Source organism: Thamnophis sirtalis, unplaced genomic scaffold, assembly GCF_051295495.1.
Source record: "Thamnophis sirtalis isolate CommonGarterSnake01/CBP01778 unplaced genomic scaffold, rThaSir2_p1.2 scaffold_17, whole genome shotgun sequence".
In the NCBI taxonomy this organism is placed as follows: domain Eukaryota; kingdom Metazoa; phylum Chordata; class Lepidosauria; order Squamata; family Natricidae; genus Thamnophis; species Thamnophis sirtalis.
Genome location: NW_028261397.1, coordinates 3768577 through 3787853, shown reverse-complemented (window position 1 = coordinate 3787853; position 19277 = coordinate 3768577). Strand labels below are relative to the sequence as shown.

The following is a 19277-nucleotide window of genomic DNA, read 5'->3' as shown; positions in this document are numbered from 1 at the left end:
TGGAGACAGCCAGCTTGCTGGGCAATTCTAGGAGCTGAAGTCCACAAATCTGAACGTTGCCAAGGTTGAGAAACCCTGGGGGTAAAGTGAAGCTAAATTGGAATGAGAAACAATATTTGGAAAAACAAGACACAAAGGCAAAGCGTTAGCACTCCTATTCTTAACCCTAGAAATGCCAAAGAGAGAAGAGAAAACCAGTGTGGATGTTCAGCAATTCTTAAAAGGGGGAGGAAAGAATTTGAGGGATTTGACTCCCTTAAAAGACTCCCTTCTGCTTTGCAGACTGCTGTTATTGTTTTTATTTATTCCATTTCCATGGCTGCCAGTCTCGACAAATGAGTGCGGGGCAGGGCACGTCATAAATATTAGTCCCGTGTTGTCAAGTATCTCAACACGGAAAAAAATCGTTCAGCCTTATTTTTGTTGACTGCGGGATTACCAAATGATTTATGCTACTGTACATTCATCCAACGCCCTGGCAAGTCTCGTATTTTATTACAGGCGTCGCACGCCGGTGCGCTCAAGAGCTCTGACGGTCGCACACATCCTTTCCTCTGTAAAAGGCTATTAATTATGTCAAGAGCTGGAAGGATCGGCCAAACCTCCGACACTTGTTGGCATGGTCACCAAACAGGAAAAGCTTCACGGCAAAGGTTTGCCAAGCCGGGAACGAGACAGGGGCAAGTCACATTTCCACAGAAGAAACGGCAGTCCTTCCTTCCTGATTAGAAGTCCATGCAGAACTGGGAGGAGGGGGAAAAAATCCCTGTGCTAAACGAGGAAACACATTTTTGAGTAAACTTTGAGAAGAATGAATAACAGGATAAGAGAGTCGGAAGAGACCTCAGGGGTCTTCTAGTCCAACCCCCTGCTCAGGTAGGAAACCCTAAACCATTTCAGACAAATGGTTGTCCAAACTCTTCTTAAAAACTTTCAGTGTTGGAGCGTTCACAACTTCTGGAGGCAACTTCTCTTCCACGGATTAATTGTTCTATCAGGAAATTTATCCTAGGTTGCTTCTCTCCTTGATTAGTTTCCACCCATTGCTTCTTGTCTTGCCCTCAGATGCTTTGGAGAATAGATTGAGTGGTTCTTTGTGGCAACCCGAGATATTGGAAGACTGCTATCATGTCTCCCCTAGTCCTTCTTTTCATTAAACTAGACATACCCAGTTCCTGCAACCGTTCTTCATATGTTTTAGCCTCCTGTCCCCTAATCCTCTTTGTTGCTCTTCTCTGCACTCTTTCCAGAGTCTCCGCATCTTTTCTACATCGTGGCGACCAAAACTGAATGCCGTATTCCAAGTGTGGCCTTCCCAAGGCCTTATAAAGTGGTATTAACCCTTCACATGATCTTGATTCTCTCCCTCTGTTTAAGCAACCTAGAACTGTGTTGGCTTTTTTGGCAGCTGCTGCACACGGCTGGCTCACATTTAAACGGTTGTCCACTAGGACTCCAAGATCCCTCTCACAGTTACTATTATTGAGCAAGGCACCACCTATGCTGTACCTGTGCATTTCATTTTCCTTGCCTAAATGTAGAACCTTACTACACTGCAGACTGATGAAAAGGCCATCCAGAATAGCAGAAGCAGCTGTGAGAGGTTCATAAATGGGTTTCTAAGTCTTCGACTTACAACCATTCGTTTCCAATTGACAACAGCGCTGAAACCCGTCTCCGCACCTGTGATTGTTGCAGCATCCCTGCAGTCGAGTGATCGAAACTTGGGTGCTTGGCAACCAGCATATATTTACAATGCTTGCAGTCACCTGAGGTCACCTGCTCACCGTCTGTGATCCCTTCCCTGAAAGCTTCCCACAGGCAAAATCAACAGGGTCATCCGGGTTCAGATTCACTTAGCAGCCACCTAACTCACTTAACAATTTCAGCGAAGGAAAAATTCCCAAACGGCGAGGGCAATAAACCAGTGGAACTGCTTGCCACCAGAAGTGGCGGGTGCTCCCTCACTGGAGGTTTTTAAAGAAGAGATTGGACAGACGTTTGTCTGAAAAGGTATAGAGGGTCCCCTGCTTGAGTAGTGGACTAGAAGACCTCTGAGGACCCTTCTAGGCCTATGATTCTGGAAGAAGAGAGAGAGGGAGGGAGGGAGGAATTCTAATGTTCTATATTTGCTTAAACCCCATGGCAAAAAAAGGTAATAACATTGGTGCAAAGTCACTTAACAACTGCCTTGCTTAGCAATGAAAATTCCGGCCTCAACTGTGGCCATAAATCGAAGACTACTTCTGTATAAGCAACCCCCTGTGTCAGAAAACAGAAAGGCACCCTTGGGTAGTCATAATGTTTTATATCCTATCTTCTGGGAGAGGACACGTATAAATAAAATTAAAAGGCAGTCACAAAGATTGCAGCAATCCCTCAGGAATGGAGGTCCCAGCTTTTTTTGGGGGGGGGGGAGGAAAAGGGAGGGTCAGACACGCAAACCACAATAAATGCAGATGGGGTGCAGTATCATTTCATCTGGAATTCAGGGCAGATTCTGTCTCTTTCCCAAGACAAACTGCATTGCAGCTGCGATGTTCTCTTTCCTTCTTCCAATTTATGCTGGTGGTAGGAAAAACTAGTAAGGGATTTAAGAGCAAAAAAAAAATAAAACAAAATTGGACTGCTGTCCTTACTTCCCCCCGGGGGGGAAACTTTCCCCGAGAAGATGCAGAAAGGAAAGATGCAAGCAAGAACGCATTTGCACCCAGAAACACAAAGTTGGGCTGGTAAGGTTGGCACCTGCAGGAAGTTAGCACCCTTTCCTAGAAAAAAATGAAATATCCTGGGAGATATTGAAAAAGGCAGAATATTAAGGTTTAAGGCTTATTAAAATTTGTATGCCGCCCACTCCCATCGGGACTCTGGGCGGCTCACAGCAAGACAGAAACAGTTTAAATTTAAAATAGAAAAATACAATATTAAAGATTCACATCATCCATTACATCTAAACGGGGGCTGGATATCCATCAACAGCCCCAGGCCTGCCGGAACAACCAGGTCTTAACGGCTTTACGGAAGGCCGGGAGAGTGGTAAGAGTCCGGATCTCTGCGGGTAGATTGTTCCACAGGGCCGGCGCAGCCACAGAGAAGGCCCTCCCCTGGGGAGTCGCCAGCTGGCATTGTCCGGTTGACAGCACCCAGAGAAGGCCCAGCCTGTGCGATCTTGTTGGTCGTTGGGAGGTGAGTGGCAGGAGGCGGTCTCTCAGGTAGCCAGGTCCTAAACCATGTAGGGCTTTAAAAGTAACGACTAGCACCTTGAAGCGCGTCCGGAGACCAATGGGGAGCCAGTGCAGCTCGCGGAGGATCGGTGTAACATGGGTGTACCTAGATACACCCCATATCGCTCACGCGGCTGCGTTCTGAACCAACTGTAGTCTTCGAACACTCTTCAGGGGCAGCCCCAAGTAGAGCGTGTTACAGTAATCCAGTCTTGAGGTGGCGAGGGCATGAGTGACCATTTGAAGTGCCTCCCGGTCCAGGTAGGGCCACAACTGGTGCACCAGGCGAACCTGGGCGAAGCCCCCCTGGTCACAGCTGACAGGTGGTGCTCTAACGTCAGCTGTGGGTCCAGGAGGACCCCCAAATTGCGGGCTCACTCTGAGGGGTGTATAATTTCACCCCCCAGGAGATTATATTTCCCTGGATCAGAAAATGGAGAAACACGTTTTTTAGGTAGGAAACAGACTTCACTCTAAATAGCCCCCACCTTTGTCAATGGGCCATTAAAGGGCCTGAGCCAGTCTATTCTACATAACAAAGATCCCCCTCAGTTCCAGGGTGATGGGATTAAGGCATGGTAGTATTAGCCCTTTACCCATCTCACCACAGGGCACCTGGGATGCTCAACCAAACCTGGACTCAAAACACAGCCTAGAGTGCTGCCCTTGCATGGTCCCATGGGAGTCCGACAACCAATCAGAACGCAGGATCAAGATCAAAGGCCAGAGAGGGCATAAAACCAGGGACGTTCAGCATCTCCCTCTCTCTTTTCTTCTTCACCCAACATCTGGAAGCATCTAATTCCCCTTTTCCATTCAGCCATGTGATCCTGCCCAACATTAAACCATCTTTCCAAGCAGCCTCCATGTTTCCAGGCTCTTTTCCCCCCACTTGGAAGTGAACCCAGCAGGACGTTTCTTTCCAACATTAGGAAAATTAGACATTTTAGGAAATATAAAAAAGGCAGAATATTTCCTCTAAAAGGGGAGGCAGAAACTCGCACAAACACACCTTAAGGGGCCATTGAGGCCTGGGCCAGCTTATCTACCACACAAAAGCCATTGGACCCCATTCTAGCAACAGAACTCACCGCATGGCGCCGGGGAAGATTACATCACCCAGCAAGGCTCAACCAAGCCTGGGACACAGAAACCCCCCCCCCCGCATGGCCTCATGGGAGTCCGACAACCAATCAGAATACAAGCTCAAATTCAAAAGCCCAGAGAGGGCATAAAACTCAGGTGCTCTCAGCATTTCTCTTTTGCCCAGGATCTAAAACCATGTGTTCCTGTCCACCGTTAAACCATCTTTCCAAGCAGCCTCTTATGTTTCCAGTTGTCTTTCTTCCCACTTGGAACTGAACCCAGATGGGGCATTTCTTCCAACAGGCCAAAACCGTGGGATGAGTAGCAAATTCACTGCCGAGGTCGGTATAAAACACACATCAGCTGCTAAAATATCGAGGGAGAACCGAGTGACCAGTATATTAGCAGCCTCATCTTGTTTCCAGTATGGGGGGTGGGGGGGGTTGTCCTAAAATTAGAAATCAAATTCAAGCAGTGGAAATGTCCCAAAGGTGCTTTTTTTTTTCAGGAGACAAATTGGACTTTCTGTTTTTTTCTTTTGAAGGTGTTTTGCTTCTCATCCAAGAAGATTCTTCAGCTCTGACTTGGATGGAAGGATTTATATTCCTTGCAGACAGCTGGGCATTTGCATCCTTTTAGAGGGTCGTTGAAGCACGTGGAGTCTGACTTTTAACTATACAATTTGGAGATGAACACCCTTTGAATGGTGTGGCAGTAGGAAAGCAATGAACTTTGGAGAGAAATTTATCGGGATGATCAGAGCAATATATTCCAGTCAGAGGGCAAAAATAATACTAAACGGGGAAGCAACAGGAGGTTTTAGCATAACCAAAGGGGTAGGGCAGGGATGTCCTCTATCCCCCCTGATATTTATCCTCTCAATCGAGACACTGATGTTACAAATTAGACAGAACGAGGACATAAAGAGATTGAAAATTAGAACACAGGAATACAAAGTCCAGGCAGACCATCTAGCATTCATCATAGAGGATCCCCTAGACTGGACTAATATTATTACAAGAAATAAACCAATTCGGTAAAGTGGCAGGGCTTAAAAAAAACAACAGAGAAAACTACAATATTAACTAAGAATTTAACCAAAAGTCAAAACGAAGGACTGGAGGAGAAACTGGGAATTTCGAGGGCCAAGAAAATTAAATATTTGGGAATATGATTATCGGCAAAATGTATTGCAATAAAAGAAGGTAGCCACAATAAATTGCTACGACAAGGAATGGATTTCCAGAGGGGGGAAAAACTTGAGACTACAGGAACCATTTGCACCACTCAGGTGACCCCAGAGGACACAGAGAAACCTCCAAGTGGCCTCAACGACCCTCTAAAAGGATGCAAATAACCAGCTTTCTGCAAAGAGTAGAAATCCCTTCCATTCCTCACCATCCAGTCAGAGCCGAAGAAGCTTCTTGGATGAGAAGCAAAATGTCTTCAAAAGAAAAAAAAAACAGCAGTTGTGCCTCCTGAAAAAAGCCCCTTTGGGAACCACGACCTGGATGACGGAGAATCTCGACAGACTTTAAGCAGTGGAAATCAAATTCAAATTTAATTATTAGAGTCCCGAGGCTAGATACAAGCAAGATACTCAATAAAAGGAGGATTACATCTTTCAATATATATGTAAATGTGTATAGGAGGAAAACAATAAGCGTAATGGAGTCTAAAAATAATTAACAATGTGTGGAGATTCTCAATCATCCAGGTCACGGTTGTCCCCCAAATTTGTTTTTTCCAGAAGACAACTGCATGTTCTGGGGTTTTCTTTTTCCCTTTGAAAACGTTTTGCTTTTCATACAAGAGGCTTCTTCAGTTCTTCACTGAAAAAGATTTATTGGATGAGAAGTAAAAAAAAAAAAAAAGACTTCTGCAGAGAGGAGGGGGTCAAGCTATTCTCCAAAGCACCTGAAGTCCAGATAAGGAATAATGGATGGAAACTGATCCAGGAGAGATTCAACCTGGAAATAAGGAGGAATTTTCTGACAGTCAGAACAATGAACCGGTGGAACAACTTGCCACCAGAATTTGTGGGAGCTTCATGACTGGAGGCTTTCAATTAGAGGCTGGACTGTCATTGGTCAGATATGGTGTAGGGCAGGGGTATCAAAACACAAGGCCCACAATGTGGTCAGAACCAGCCCATGGGGCCTGTCAGCCTCCGCTTTGCTGTTGCTTCGACTGCCATGAAACGGGGAGGGAGGGCATGGTATTTGGGAGGGGTTACTCATTGTGCTGGAGGAAGGTTCTGGGGTTCAGCTGCCTGTCTGACTACGCATGCGTAGGAGATTCCCGCCAGGACTAACGGCACTGACATTCCATCTTCGTGATGCCTTTTGAAGTTATCTCACACCTGACACTTGGGAGAATTATGATTGGACTGTAGCTGTGATGCCAAGGGGTGGGGAATGGGCTATTCTATATATCAATCGCTTTCGCGCCTAAATAATCAGACTTCGCTTCGCTATGCCTTTAATCATTTATAATTAGTAAAAGTACACTTGATTTCTACTCATGGAGTCTCGTAGTCTTTCTTTCCTAATTATCTAATGGAGAGGATCAGACAGGGCCATCCTGGTCCACCCAATGTGAAGAGGAAAATATTGCCAGCAGTTTGGGGGAGTGGCATCGAGCTGACCACGCCCACTCAGTTGACCACACCCATCCAGTCAGCACACACACACCCCCAAAGGTCAAACATACTCCTGATGCGGCCATCAATGAAATTGAGTTTGACACCCCTGGTGTAGGGTCTCCTTCTTGAGCAGGGGGGCTGGACTAGATGACCCACAAGGTCCCTTCCAACTCTTGTTAATCTATTTAAAAACTCGATCGAAAGGACCCACGCCAGAAAAACAGGGGAAAGCAATTTGCTCACACCGGAAAAACAACAACAGGGGAAAGCAATTTGCTTGCCACGGGGATAAACCTGTGATTTCATAAATACGACGGCATCCAAGCATTGCAGGAAAATGCCGTTCACCGCCTCTTAAGAAGCACGTTATCTGGCCTCAAGCACACGAGGCTGATCATCTTTTCACCTTGAATGAAAGGAAGCAGGTGCGAGGCAGAGAAAGGGAGGAGAAAACCCAGGAAGCGAAGCAGGGCGTGAATGCTTAATTTTATTTTTCAATTCCACCAGCCTTTTTTAAAGGGCCATAAAAAGCTACAATGCTCGAATTGGCCAATATTGCGTGCAGTTGGAACTTCGGTCTCGTCAAATTGACCACTGAAGGATACACGGACAGTCCTCGACTTTACGACCACAATTGAGCCGCAAACATTCTGTTAGGGTGTGAGACCTTTGCTAAGTGAAATTCCCCCACATTCTATAACCTGTCTTGTCAGGTCTTGAATCCCTGCCATTGATGAATCACCCTTCCCCCCCCCCCCAAATAAGACCCTGTCTTATATATATATATATATTTGGCCACCAAAAAATGAGGACCCAGACTGTGGGGGCAATATGCTGACTCTGTAAACCGCTTAGAGAGGGCTGAAAGCCCTATGAAGCGGTATATAAGTCTAACTGCTATTGCTATCTATCTAATCTATCTATCTATCTATCTATCTATCTATCTATCTATCTATCTATCTATCTATCTATCTATCTATCTATCTATCATCTATCTAATCTATCTGGGTGAAAGGAGGACCCAGACTGTGGGGGCAAATATGATGACTCTGTAAACCGCTTAGAGGGCTGAAAGCCCTATGAAGCGGTATATAAGTCTAACTGCTAACTAACTAACTAACTAAAGGCACCAGGTCTTATTTTGGGGGGGGGAGGTGGGGAAATGTTGTCCACTGATTTATTTTCACTTGCGCGGGTCACCATCCCCCCCCCCCCGGACTCCTTTTGACTGCCGGAGTCTCTTCTGCGGCTGGCGAGGCTTTTCCGAAGGCCTCTGCAGCTGATGATAGAGCTCTGGATTGATCTGCCGTTCTGTTATCGGCTGCAGAGGCCTTCAGGAAATCCTTGCCGGCCTGGAAGGTGTTGGGGTGTGCCAGGCCCAGCTGCAACTGCCAGAAGGTAGGGCACCTCCACCCACCCATCCCCGCCTTAGCTTAATTTATATCCGAGTGCCCTGGAATGGGGGGGTGGAGTCTTAATTAGGGCTTATTTTAGGGTAGGGCTTAACATTGGGCACATGTGTGGAAAATCAAGTTAGGACTTACTTTCACGGGAGGTCGTATTTTTGAGAAAACACAGTAGTGACAAGGTCGCTAAGTGAATCGGGCCTCACCCTTGACTCGCCAAAGGCGATCCCAGAATCCCGAGACATTACACCGCTCTCCAATATCAGTCAGCTCCCAAGCTTTTGACTTTTCGACCCATGACTACGGGGATGCTGCGATGGTTGTAAGTGTGAACAATGGTGAGCAGTCGCTCCCCCGCCCCCAGTGCCGTTGCAACTTTCAACGGTCACGAAATGCACTGTTGTAAGTCAAGGACAACCTGGGTGCTGTTTTACTCGAGATTCAAAGCAGCGGTCGTCCCACAAAACCCTTGTGCGCTTGTCAACCACAAAGATGTTTCACAATAAAAAAAGATTTCTTATGCTTGGGCGTAACACACACATATTCACAGGTGTAACGCTGACACCAGGACACCACCGATAAAAAGGGGGAGGTTTGGTGCAAAAGATAAAACAGGGGAGAGCCAAAGGGACGTTGTATAGGGATGGGATGGAGAACCTATGCCACTCTCTGCGGGCACGCCAGCCGTCACCACAGCCCAGATCCACCGCACCTCCACGTGCACGTCCTGCTGGCCAGCTGCTCTCTGATACTCATGCGCGGGGGGGGGGGGCTTGCATTACATTTTGGGGCTTTGCACAGGCCCCCCCGTGCTCCATTTTGGTGCAGGGGGCTTTCCAGGCGCAAAATGGGGCACAGGGGGGCACGCAGAGCCGAGGTGGCGCAGTGGTTAAATGCAGCACTGCAGGCTACTTCAGCTGACTGCAGTTCAGCAGTTTGGCTGTTCAAATCTCACCGGCTCAGGGTGGACTCAGCCTTCCATCCTTCCGAGGTGGGTAAAATGAGGACCCGGATTGTTGTTGGGGGCGATATGCTGACTCTGTAAACTGCTTAGAGAGGGCTGAAAGCCCTATGATGCGGTATATATAAGTCTAACTGCTATTGCTATTGCAGGTGGTAAAAAAAATGGGCGAGATAGGGCACCAGTGGTGGGTTGCTCTGACCTTCGCTACTGGTACGCTGCTGGTGGTCCCTTCGTTCATGCGCCGGACGTGCATGCGCACTCCACCACCCCTGTGACAACCAATTGGCCCGGTTGCCTTAAAAGCAAGTATGGAACGGAGGTGGAGCAAAGCCGCTGCTCCTGATTGCTACCAGTACAGCCGTACTGGGCCGTAGCAGCCGAAACCCACCACTGGAGAACACATGTGCGGGGTGGTGGTGTCGTACGTGCATTGTGTTATGGGTGCAGGCGTGCTGGCACGCGCGCATTTTCAGCATGTGACGTCGAAAAGGTTAAGCATCACACGTTCATTTTTTTTAAAAAAGTGCAACGGACGACTGAGAAAGAAAAACTTACCTGGACGTCATACAAGGCCACGATGTTTTCATGTTGCAGTTCCTGGGAAATAAAAAGACAAGATAGTTCAGAGAGAAATCTGACCAAGGCCAAGTCCTGTACAGGTGGTCCTCAACCTACGACTGAGCCCGACACATCTGTCGTCCAGTGAGATATTGGTTAAGGGAGCTTTGCCAAGGTGGCGCAGTGGTTAAAAGCAGCACTGCAGGCTACTGCTAGATCAGCAGGTCAGCGGTTCAAATCTCACCGGCTCAGGGTTGACTCAGCCTTCCATCCTTCCGAGGTGGGTAAAATGAGGACCCAGATTGTTGGGGGCAATATGCTGACTCTCTGTAAACCGCTTAGAGAGACCTGAAAGGCCTATGAAGCGGTATATAAGTCTACTGCTATTGCTATTGCTATTGCTTTTAAACCACTTTTCTTGCCACAGTTGCTAAGTGAATCCCTGCCGTCGGTAAGTCAGTAACAGGGTTGTTTTAAGCGAATCTGGCTTCCCCGTGGACTCCGCTTGTCAGGTGGTCGTGACTTTGGGGCAGAGCAATGGTCGCTAAGTGTGAACCGGTTGCCAAGCGTCTGAATTTTGATCCCATGGCCATGGGGATGCTACAAAGGTCGTCACTGTGGGGAAAAGATGGCCGCAAGTTCCTTTTTTTCAGGGAGATTGTAACTTTGGCCACTAAATGAACTGTTGTAAGTCGAGGACTACCTGTAGACGCTGCTGTCAGAATTTATTCCGATTCTTGCTGAGAATCAAATAAGTGAACGGCCACTGAATCTATAGGTTCAACTGCACAGGTGGTGCCACTACTAAGAAAGTCCTGTTCTCAACACATGGAGAATGATAGAATAACAGAATTGGAAGGGACCATGGAGGTCCTCTAGTCCAGTGTTTCTCAACCTTAGCAACTTGAAGATGTCTGGACTCCAACTCCCAGAATTCCCCAGCCAGCGAATGCTGGCTGGGGAATTCTGGGAGTTGAAGTCCGGACATCTTCAAGTTGCCAAGGTTGAGAAACACTGCTCTAGTCCAACCACCTGCTTAGGCAGGAGACCCTATACCAGGGGCCTCAAACTTGATTTCACCGAAGGCCTGTTGTGTTTGACCTTGAGGGCCGAGGGTGGGTGGGAATGGCCAGCTCGATGTCCGTTTTCGGCCATCACGGCCTCCCGCAGTCCGCTCTGCCAGCGAAAACAGAACTGAGGAAGCTCTGGAACTCCGTTTTCGCTGGCAGAGGGCTGCAGGAGGCTGTCTCAGCCGAAAACAGGCCCTCCCGAGCTCCGATATCACCGAGCACCGGAGGCTGGTCTTTGGCTGTTTCCCAGGGGGGTCCTGTGGGCCAGATCGAAGCACCTTGTGGTTTAGATTCGGCCTACGGGCCTTGAGTTTGACACCCTTGCCCTATACCAGTGATGGCGAACCTTTTCGACACCGAGTGCCCAAACCAGAACATGTGTGCATGTATGTGCACTGCAACGCTGGACACCCAAAGACCAGTCTTCGGGGTTTCCGGCATGTGCATGCGCGCTGCCCAGCTGGTCTTCTCGTGCGCCAGAGCACTCAAAAACCCAAAGACCAGCTGGCCAGCACGTGTATGGCTGTTTTTTGGGCGTTTTCCGATGCTCCGGTGACCATGAAGACCAGCCGGCCAGAGCGCATGTAGCTTGCCAGAAGAGCAGCTGGCTGAGAAACAGGCCGTTTTCCCGGCTGTTTCCCGGCCATTTCCGGGCACTCCAAAAACTGACCTGAAAACAGGCCCGAAACCATCCGGAAAAACACGCTGAACGCAGACCGGTTTTTGGGTGATTTGGGGGCCGTTTTCCGGTGTTCTAGCACCCGCAAAAACCAGCATGTATATTCATGCCGGAAACCAGAAGAGCACCTGGTGGCGCTGTGCCTGTCCACAGAGAGGACTCTGCGTGCTACTCCTGGCACGCGTGCCATAGGTTCGGCGTCACGGCTCTACACCATTTCGGACAAATGGTTGTCCAATCTCTTCTTAGAAACTTCCAGTGATGGAGCACCCACAACTTCTGGAGGCAAGTAGTTCCACTGGTTAATCGTTCTCCCCGTCAGGGAATTTCTCCTTAATTCCAAGGTGGCTTCTCTCCTGGGTTAGTTTCCATCCGTTGCTCCGGTCATGAGCCAAGGGAGAGCGGAGTTGCCAAGTTTTCAACCCACCCAGCCTTCGGATGTCTTTGAAGCCAGTTCTCATGTTAACTAGACCAGGGGGAGCTTCCCAGAAACAGGCCAAGGGGTTTGCTTAGAAAAGCTGACTCACTAAAGCCAAGGAAGGGCTCTAGGCTAATTCCAAGAAAGATACTTTTACAGATGTACAGTTTCCTTCCTGGGTTTTTGTAAACAGAGAGAGAGAGCAGAAAATTTAGGTCAGTGATGCCCTTTTGATCTGTTTTGAGGAGGTGCTTGGCTTCAGCTTTTATTATCCTGGCAAAAGCGGCTAGGAAAATAAGGAACCGGGGTTTGTCTTCTCTTACTGTGAGGGGATTGACTTAAACCTTCCCCAATTCAAAATAACTGTGGAGGAGAGGGGAAGGAATTGAAGCCAACCGGCTGATCAGTGGAAGAATCCAAATTAAAGCATCTGTAACTGACTATCCTTGGCTTGAGGTAAAGGAAAACTGGATGTTTCTCATGCCTTTTTGAACGCTGGGGACTAGAATCTCAGCCAGCCTGGCACCAAAATCACAGCCAGGCAACCATTTGGGTCCAAAAGTTCTGAATTTAGCACAGAGGCCGGGTCCCTAGCCACAAAAACTGTTTTCCCCCAATCATCTAGAGCAGGGGGTCGGCAAACTGTGGCTCTGGAGCTGCATTCGGCTGTTTCATCCCTCTGCTGCGGCTCCCTGTTGCCCGCCGGTTCCACAATTGATAAGGCTTTCGGTTAGGACAGGCAGAGGAAAAAGGACGCTGCGCTAGGAGACTCTATGGTGGGGAAACTGGACTTCCTGTCAGCAGGGGGAAAAGGATGCTGCACTAGGAGACTCTTATGGTGGGGAAACTGGACTTCCCGTCAGCAGGGGAAAAAGGACACTGCGCTAGGAGGAGACTCTATGGTGGGGAAACTGGACTTCCCATCAGCAGGGGGAAAACGACGCTGTGCTAGGAAGAGGCTCTATGGTGGGGAAAACTGGACTTCCCGTCAGCAGGGAAAAAAGGATGCTGCGCTAAGAGACTTTATGGTGGGGAAAACTGGACTTCCCATCAGCAGGGGAAAAAGGACGCTGCGCTAGGAGGAGACTCTATGGTGGGGAAACTGGACTTCCCGTCAGCAGGGAAAAAAGGAGGCTGCGCTAGGAGACTCTTATGGTGGGGAAACTGGACTTCCCATCAGCAGGGGGGAAAGGACGCTGCGCTAGGAGGAGACTCTATGGTGGGGAAACTGGACTTCCCGTCAGCAGGGAAAAAAGGAGGCTGCGCTAGGAGGAGACTCTATGGTGGGGAAACTGGACTTCCCATCAGCAGGGGAAAAAGGACGCTGCGCTAGGAGGAGACTCTATGGTGGGGAAACTGGACTTCCCGTCAGCAGGGAAAAAAGGAGGCTGCGCTAGGAGACTCTTATGGTGGGGAAACTGGACTTCCCATCAGCAGGGGGGAAAGGACGCTGCGCTAGGAGGAGACTCTATGGTGGGGAAAACTGGACTTCCCGTCAGCAGGGGAAAAAGGACACTGTGCTAGGTGACTCTATGGTGGGGAAACCAAACTTCCTGTCAGCAGGGGAAAAAGGACGCTGCACTAGGAGACTCTATGGTGGGGAAACCGGACTTCCCATCAGCAGGGGAAAAAGGACGCTGCGCTAGGAGGAGACTCTATGGTGGTGGTGGGGGAAACTGGACTTCCCGTCAGCAGGGGAAAAAGGACGCTACGCTAAGAGACTCTATGGTGGGGGAACCGGATTTTTGGTAAGCTCCAGAATTGAAAGGGGGGGGGGGGCTCCTGGTTACGACCTTTGTGGCTCTGGGTGTTTAAGGTTGCCAACTCTTAGATCTAGAGCTAACCAATCTGAAGAATGTATTACAGGGAGTCCTCTACTTACAACAGTTCAATTAGTGACCATTCAAAGTTACAACAGCACTGAAAGTGACTTATGACCGTTTTTCACACTTACAACCATTGCAGCCACCCCCGTAGTCACGTGAGCAAAATCCAGACGCTGGATTGACTCCTATTTGTGAGTAGACTCATATTTATGGCAACTGACTCATATTTATGACGGTTGACGTGTCCCAGGGTCAGGTGATGACTCTCGGCGATGACTTCCTCACAAGCAAACTCAATGGGGGAGCCAGATTCACTTAACAACCACTTGACCAACTCAACAACTGCAACAATTCACTTAACAACTGTGGCACGGAAGGTTGCAACAGGGGGCAAAACTCAATAAATACCTCACTTAGCAACAGAGGGGCTCAACTGTGGTCATAAATCGAGGACTACCTGCATTTTAAGCAGAAATGAGAAACAGCCTTCCTTTGGGTTTCCTCCAAATTGACGTCTACTTTTATTTCATTGTTGTTAAAACTTAATTTTAATTTTTTAAAATGCTTTTTACATCTATGCTTTTACGTTATTGCGAGTCGCCCAGAGTTACTCCAAAGAGTGAGACGGGCAACGCATCGATTTAATAAAACAAATTGTGGATATTTTTTTAATTTTATTTTATCAATTTCATATATACATTCACAATTATATGATCTCATAACTGTTATTAATAATATGTATTTATAACAATTTTTCCCTACAGTTGACAATATACTTGAAGATTGCTTTCTTAACATCCCATAGATCCATCTTATCTTACAACGGTCCTACTTCTTCCCTCCCTCCCTCTTTCCTTCCCTCGTTTCTTCTCTCCTACTCCCCTTCCTTCCCTCCCTCCTTCCCTCCTTTCTTTTCTCCTTCTCTCCTTCCTGTCCCCCTTCCTTTCTTCCTTCCTTCCCCCCTTCCTTCTCTCCTACATTCCCTCCTTTCTTCTCTCCTTCCTTCCCTTCCTTTCTTCTCTCCTTCCTTGGATTTTGCACAGCAAGCAAAACAGCCCCTGCCCCCTGCGTGACAACAGTTCCACATTTGATCGACGGGTGGGAACCAAGTGACTGGCTGTGGTTTTTAATAAGCTTGACACTGCAAGAAGATCGGAATGCCAAACAGGAAGTCACAAGCTCACTGTAGCATAAAATACTTGCTATTTTTTAAAAAAAACGAAACTTTTTTTGCTTAGGCTCAGATCACAACTTTCTGCAAGGGGAAAAAAAAGAGTGCTTGTTTGCAGAGGGTAGCATGGCTGGCATTATAAAACTGAATAAAAACTTCAGAAGACTCTGCTCCTAAGATCAGGGATGGGGGGAAAGTATGGCCCTTTTTTAAGACTTGTGGACTTCAACTCCCAGAATTCCTGAGCCAGCCAGAATGGCTGGCTCAGGAATTCTGGGAGTTGAAGTCCACAAGTCTTAAAAAAGGGCCATACTTTCCACCTCTACACAGACAAGGAAATCAACTACTGTATTTTTTTTGGGAGTATAAGATGCACCAAGATTTTGAAGAGGTAAATTTAAAAAAAAAAAAAGTTTTTGCACTCTATAGACCTCCCAAACCCTCTATGCACACCTCATTTTTTTTTGTGAAAAATGGGACACGCAGAGAGTTTGAGAGGTTTGCAAGATGCCCTCCAGATGTGGTGGAACCTTGACTCCCACCCAGGCTGGCAAACATGAGAATTGAAAATGGGCCCGTTTTTTGCCAGAAAAAGGGCCATGCATAGCCTTTAGGAGGTTTGTAGAGTGCTCCGGGGGGGGGGGGAGCAAAAAAAAAACCAGCCTATTTTTCAAGAAAATTGGCCCATTTTTTGCCAAAAAAGGGCATGCATAGCCTTTAGGAGGCTTGTAAAATGCTCTTAGGGGCGCGGGGGGGGGGGGGAAGTAAGCAAAAAAGAGACAGTTTTTCACTCGTTTTTGCCCTCCCCAGCCCCCAGGAGCACTTTGCAATCCTACCAAACTCTCCACGCAGCCATTTTCGCGAAGGGGGCAGGGTTTCAGGAGGCCAAAAAATGCTGCATTCAGTGTATAAGACGCACCCAGATTTTCACTCTTTTGGGGGGGGGGGGGAAGTGCGCATACTCTGAAAAATACGGTAATAATTAGTTAGCTCGGCCTTCCTCAAGCCTGCCCCCCCCCCTGCATGGATTTCAATTCTCATGTTTGCCAGCCTGGGTGGGAGTCAAGGTTCCACCACATCTGGAGGGCATCACACTGGAAAGGTTTGAGGAAGGGGGTCCAGAGATTTCAGCAAAGGTTCAGTGCATTTCATTCATTTCATTTAATTTATTAAATTTATAGGCCGCCCAATCCCAGAGTATTCCGGGCAGCTTACAATGAAAGAAGAAAAAAAAGAAAAGCAAAATAAGTAAAAAAAAAAATAGTTTAAAATTCACAACACACATACGTTCTAATCGGGACTGGACCTTAACACTAAGGTCAACAGCCCCAGGCCTGCCGGAACAGCCAGGTTTTAACGGCTTTCCTGAAGGCCATGAGAGTGGGTAAGGTCCGGACCTCTGGGGGTAGCTGATTCCACAGGGTCGGAGCAGCCACAGAGAAGGCTCACAACCGTTTAGGCAAGAAAAAGGAAATGCACAGGTACAGTATAGGTGGTACCTGGCCCAATAGTAGTAACTGTGAGAGGGATCTTGGAGTCCTAGTAGACAACCATTTAAATAGGAGCCAGCCGTGGGCAGCAGCTGCCAAAAAAGCCAACACAGTTCTAGGCTGCATCAACAGAGGGAGAGAATCAAGATCACGTGAAGGGTTAATACCACTTTACAAGGCCTCAGTGAGGCCACACCTGGAATATTTGCATTCAGTTTTGGTCACCATGATGTAGTTGGTTGTCACGATGTAGAAAAGATGTGGGGACTCTAGAAAGAGTGCAGAGAAGACCAACAAAGAGGATTAGGGGACTGGAGACTAAAACATATGAAGAGCGGTTGCAGGAACTGGGTATGTCTAGTTTAATGAAAAGAAGGACTAGGGGAGACAGGATAGCAGTCTTCCAATATCTCAGGGGTTACAAAGAAGAGGGAGTCAAGCTATTCTCCAAGGCACCTGAGGGCAGAACAAGAAGCAATGGGTGGAAACTAATCAAGGAGAGAAGCAACTTAGAACTGAGGAGAAATTTCCTGAGAGTCAGAACAATTAATCAGTGGAACAGAAGTTGCCTCCAGAAGTTGTGAATGCTCCAACACTGGACGTCTTTAAGAAGATGCTGGACGGCCATTTGTCTGAAACGGTATAGGATTTCTTGCCTAGGCAGGGGGTTGGACTGGAAGACCTCCAAGGTCCCTTCCAACTCTGCTACTGCATTGTATTAACCTATGGCACGCATGCCAGAGGTGGCACAAGAGCCCTCTCTCTGGGCACATGCGCCATCGCCAGCTGATCTTCTGGGTTTTGGGTGCTGGTTTTCACCATTTTTCAGGCTGTTTTCAGGCCATTTTGGGGTTGTTTTTCGGGCCACAACAGCCTGAAAAATGGCTGGAAAACGGCCTGCAACCAGCTCAAAAAACAGCCTGAAAATCGCCCCCAAAATGGTCCCAAAACAGGCATACGTGTGCTGATCAGCTGGTCTTCAGGTTTCCAGCACTCCGGCACACACACATCTACGCACATCCCGGTTTGGGCACTCGGTGTCGAAAAGATTTGCCGTCACTGAGGTGGGGCAACAGAATGGTGAAAGTTCCGCACCATTCCGGCAGTCCTCATCCATCTATTCCAAGCTGAATTTAAAAGAGAACAGAGCAAAAGGAAAAGGCAAAACCAAAGGCCCTCAAAATGAAAGTTAGTCTATGTACTCAGGTAGTCCTCAACTTACAACCATAATTGAGCTGAAAATGCGTTGCTAAGCAAAGCATTGGGGTTCAGTGAATTTCGCCCCATTTTACAAGCTTTCTTGCCACAGTTGTTAAGTGAATCACTGCAATGGTTAAGTTAGTGACAGGGTTGTTAAGTGAATCTGGCTTCCCCCTTGACGTGGCTTGTCAGGAGGTCGCAAAAGGGAGTCACGTGGCCCTGGGATATGGTGGCCGTCATAAATGTGAGTCAGCTGCCAAGCGTCTGAATTTGCATCACATGAATATAAATATGAGAACTGGTCATAAGTTATATTTTTTCAATGCCGTTGTAACTGCGAACGGGTCACTAATGAAAACTGTTGTAAGCCAAAGACTATCTGCACACTGTCACTACAAATAAATGTCACAAACCTTGTGAAATCTAAAACTTAGGAAAAAAGGACACTGATTTTTTTTTCCAAGGCTAGGCAAGCACTGCTAGGTATCAACACAATGCTAGGTTGCTTTTGTGAGCTACATAACAACATAAGGAGGCTTGTTGTGTTTGGAAGAAAACAGCCTTCAAAATACAATACCTTCAAGATTTTTATCTCCTTCCCAAGCAGGAGCTGCGACTTCGACAAGTTCTTTTTGTTAATGCTTTTTATAGCAACTTCCCAGTCCGTTTTCTGAAAAGAGGATGGAGAAAGAGTTCTAAGTACAAGCACATTTTCTTATTTTGTAAACAGTCACGAGAAACAAGCAGATCTGGTGTTTCTCTCTCTCTCTCTCAGCTTTAAAATGATTAAGATTCTTGGAAGAAGCTGGGAGTCCTTTTTTTTTCCCACCTGGTCTACAGCTTTCCCAACTGCTAATTGCAACTGCCAATAGCCCCCCACTCTCCCCCTTAGGAAAGTTGAAAGTGGCTAGTGAATTCTGGGAGTTGAAGTTCACAGGTCTTAAAGTTGCCAAGGTTGGACACCCCTGGTCTAAAACCTTTTAGGAGAATATGTCAAGTTGCGAACAGCTGGTGTAAAAAGGACAATTTACAATCAGGACCACAGGCCCAGACTTTACCAGCGTGCAACTAAAGTAGGGCAACTCACAACTTTCTCCTTCTAGTTGTCCTTTTTAGCTCCAGGCAATTAGCTTCATCCCTCTACCCTTGGGTTCAAATGCTTAACAGGCAAGACCAGAAACCTGCTGTGTTAGATACCTTTTAAAGAGACCTGCAGGCCATTCCCTTATCTTAAACAGAGGGCCCAGAAGCTCCCAGTCTCAACAAGATTGCAGATGCCCAAAAGGAATCACACACACACACACACAGAGGGAGGGAGGGAGAGACCAAGTTGTTCAAAGTCACCCAACAAAAAAAAAAGACATTTGTGAAGATCCAATCATATCTGTAAGTCAAGCTAGTAAATTGACAGAAAGATCTCTCGAGGGATAGCTTGGCCCCTGAAGCAGGCAGGTAGAATTATTATTGGTTAAATTTATTTGCCAATCTTGCTTCGGGCAGCTTATAACAACAACAAAGAAGAAAATGAAAGGAATGTAAAC

The 19277-nt window shown here is 47.4% G+C and overlaps 1 protein-coding gene across 1 annotated transcript in view; it reads right to left on the bottom strand.

The window, feature by feature from the left end:
• Positions 1-19277, bottom strand: part of ULK2 (unc-51 like autophagy activating kinase 2) — a 146717-nt gene that overhangs the window by 125521 nt on the left and 1919 nt on the right. The window contains exons 2-3 of the mRNA XM_087702817.1: positions 18314-18406; positions 9880-9921 (exon numbers count right to left, since the gene is read on the bottom strand). Of these exons, the coding sequence (XP_087558943.1) occupies positions 9880-9921; positions 18314-18406 (135 nt within the window). The remainder of the gene's footprint in view (positions 1-9879; positions 9922-18313; positions 18407-19277) is intronic.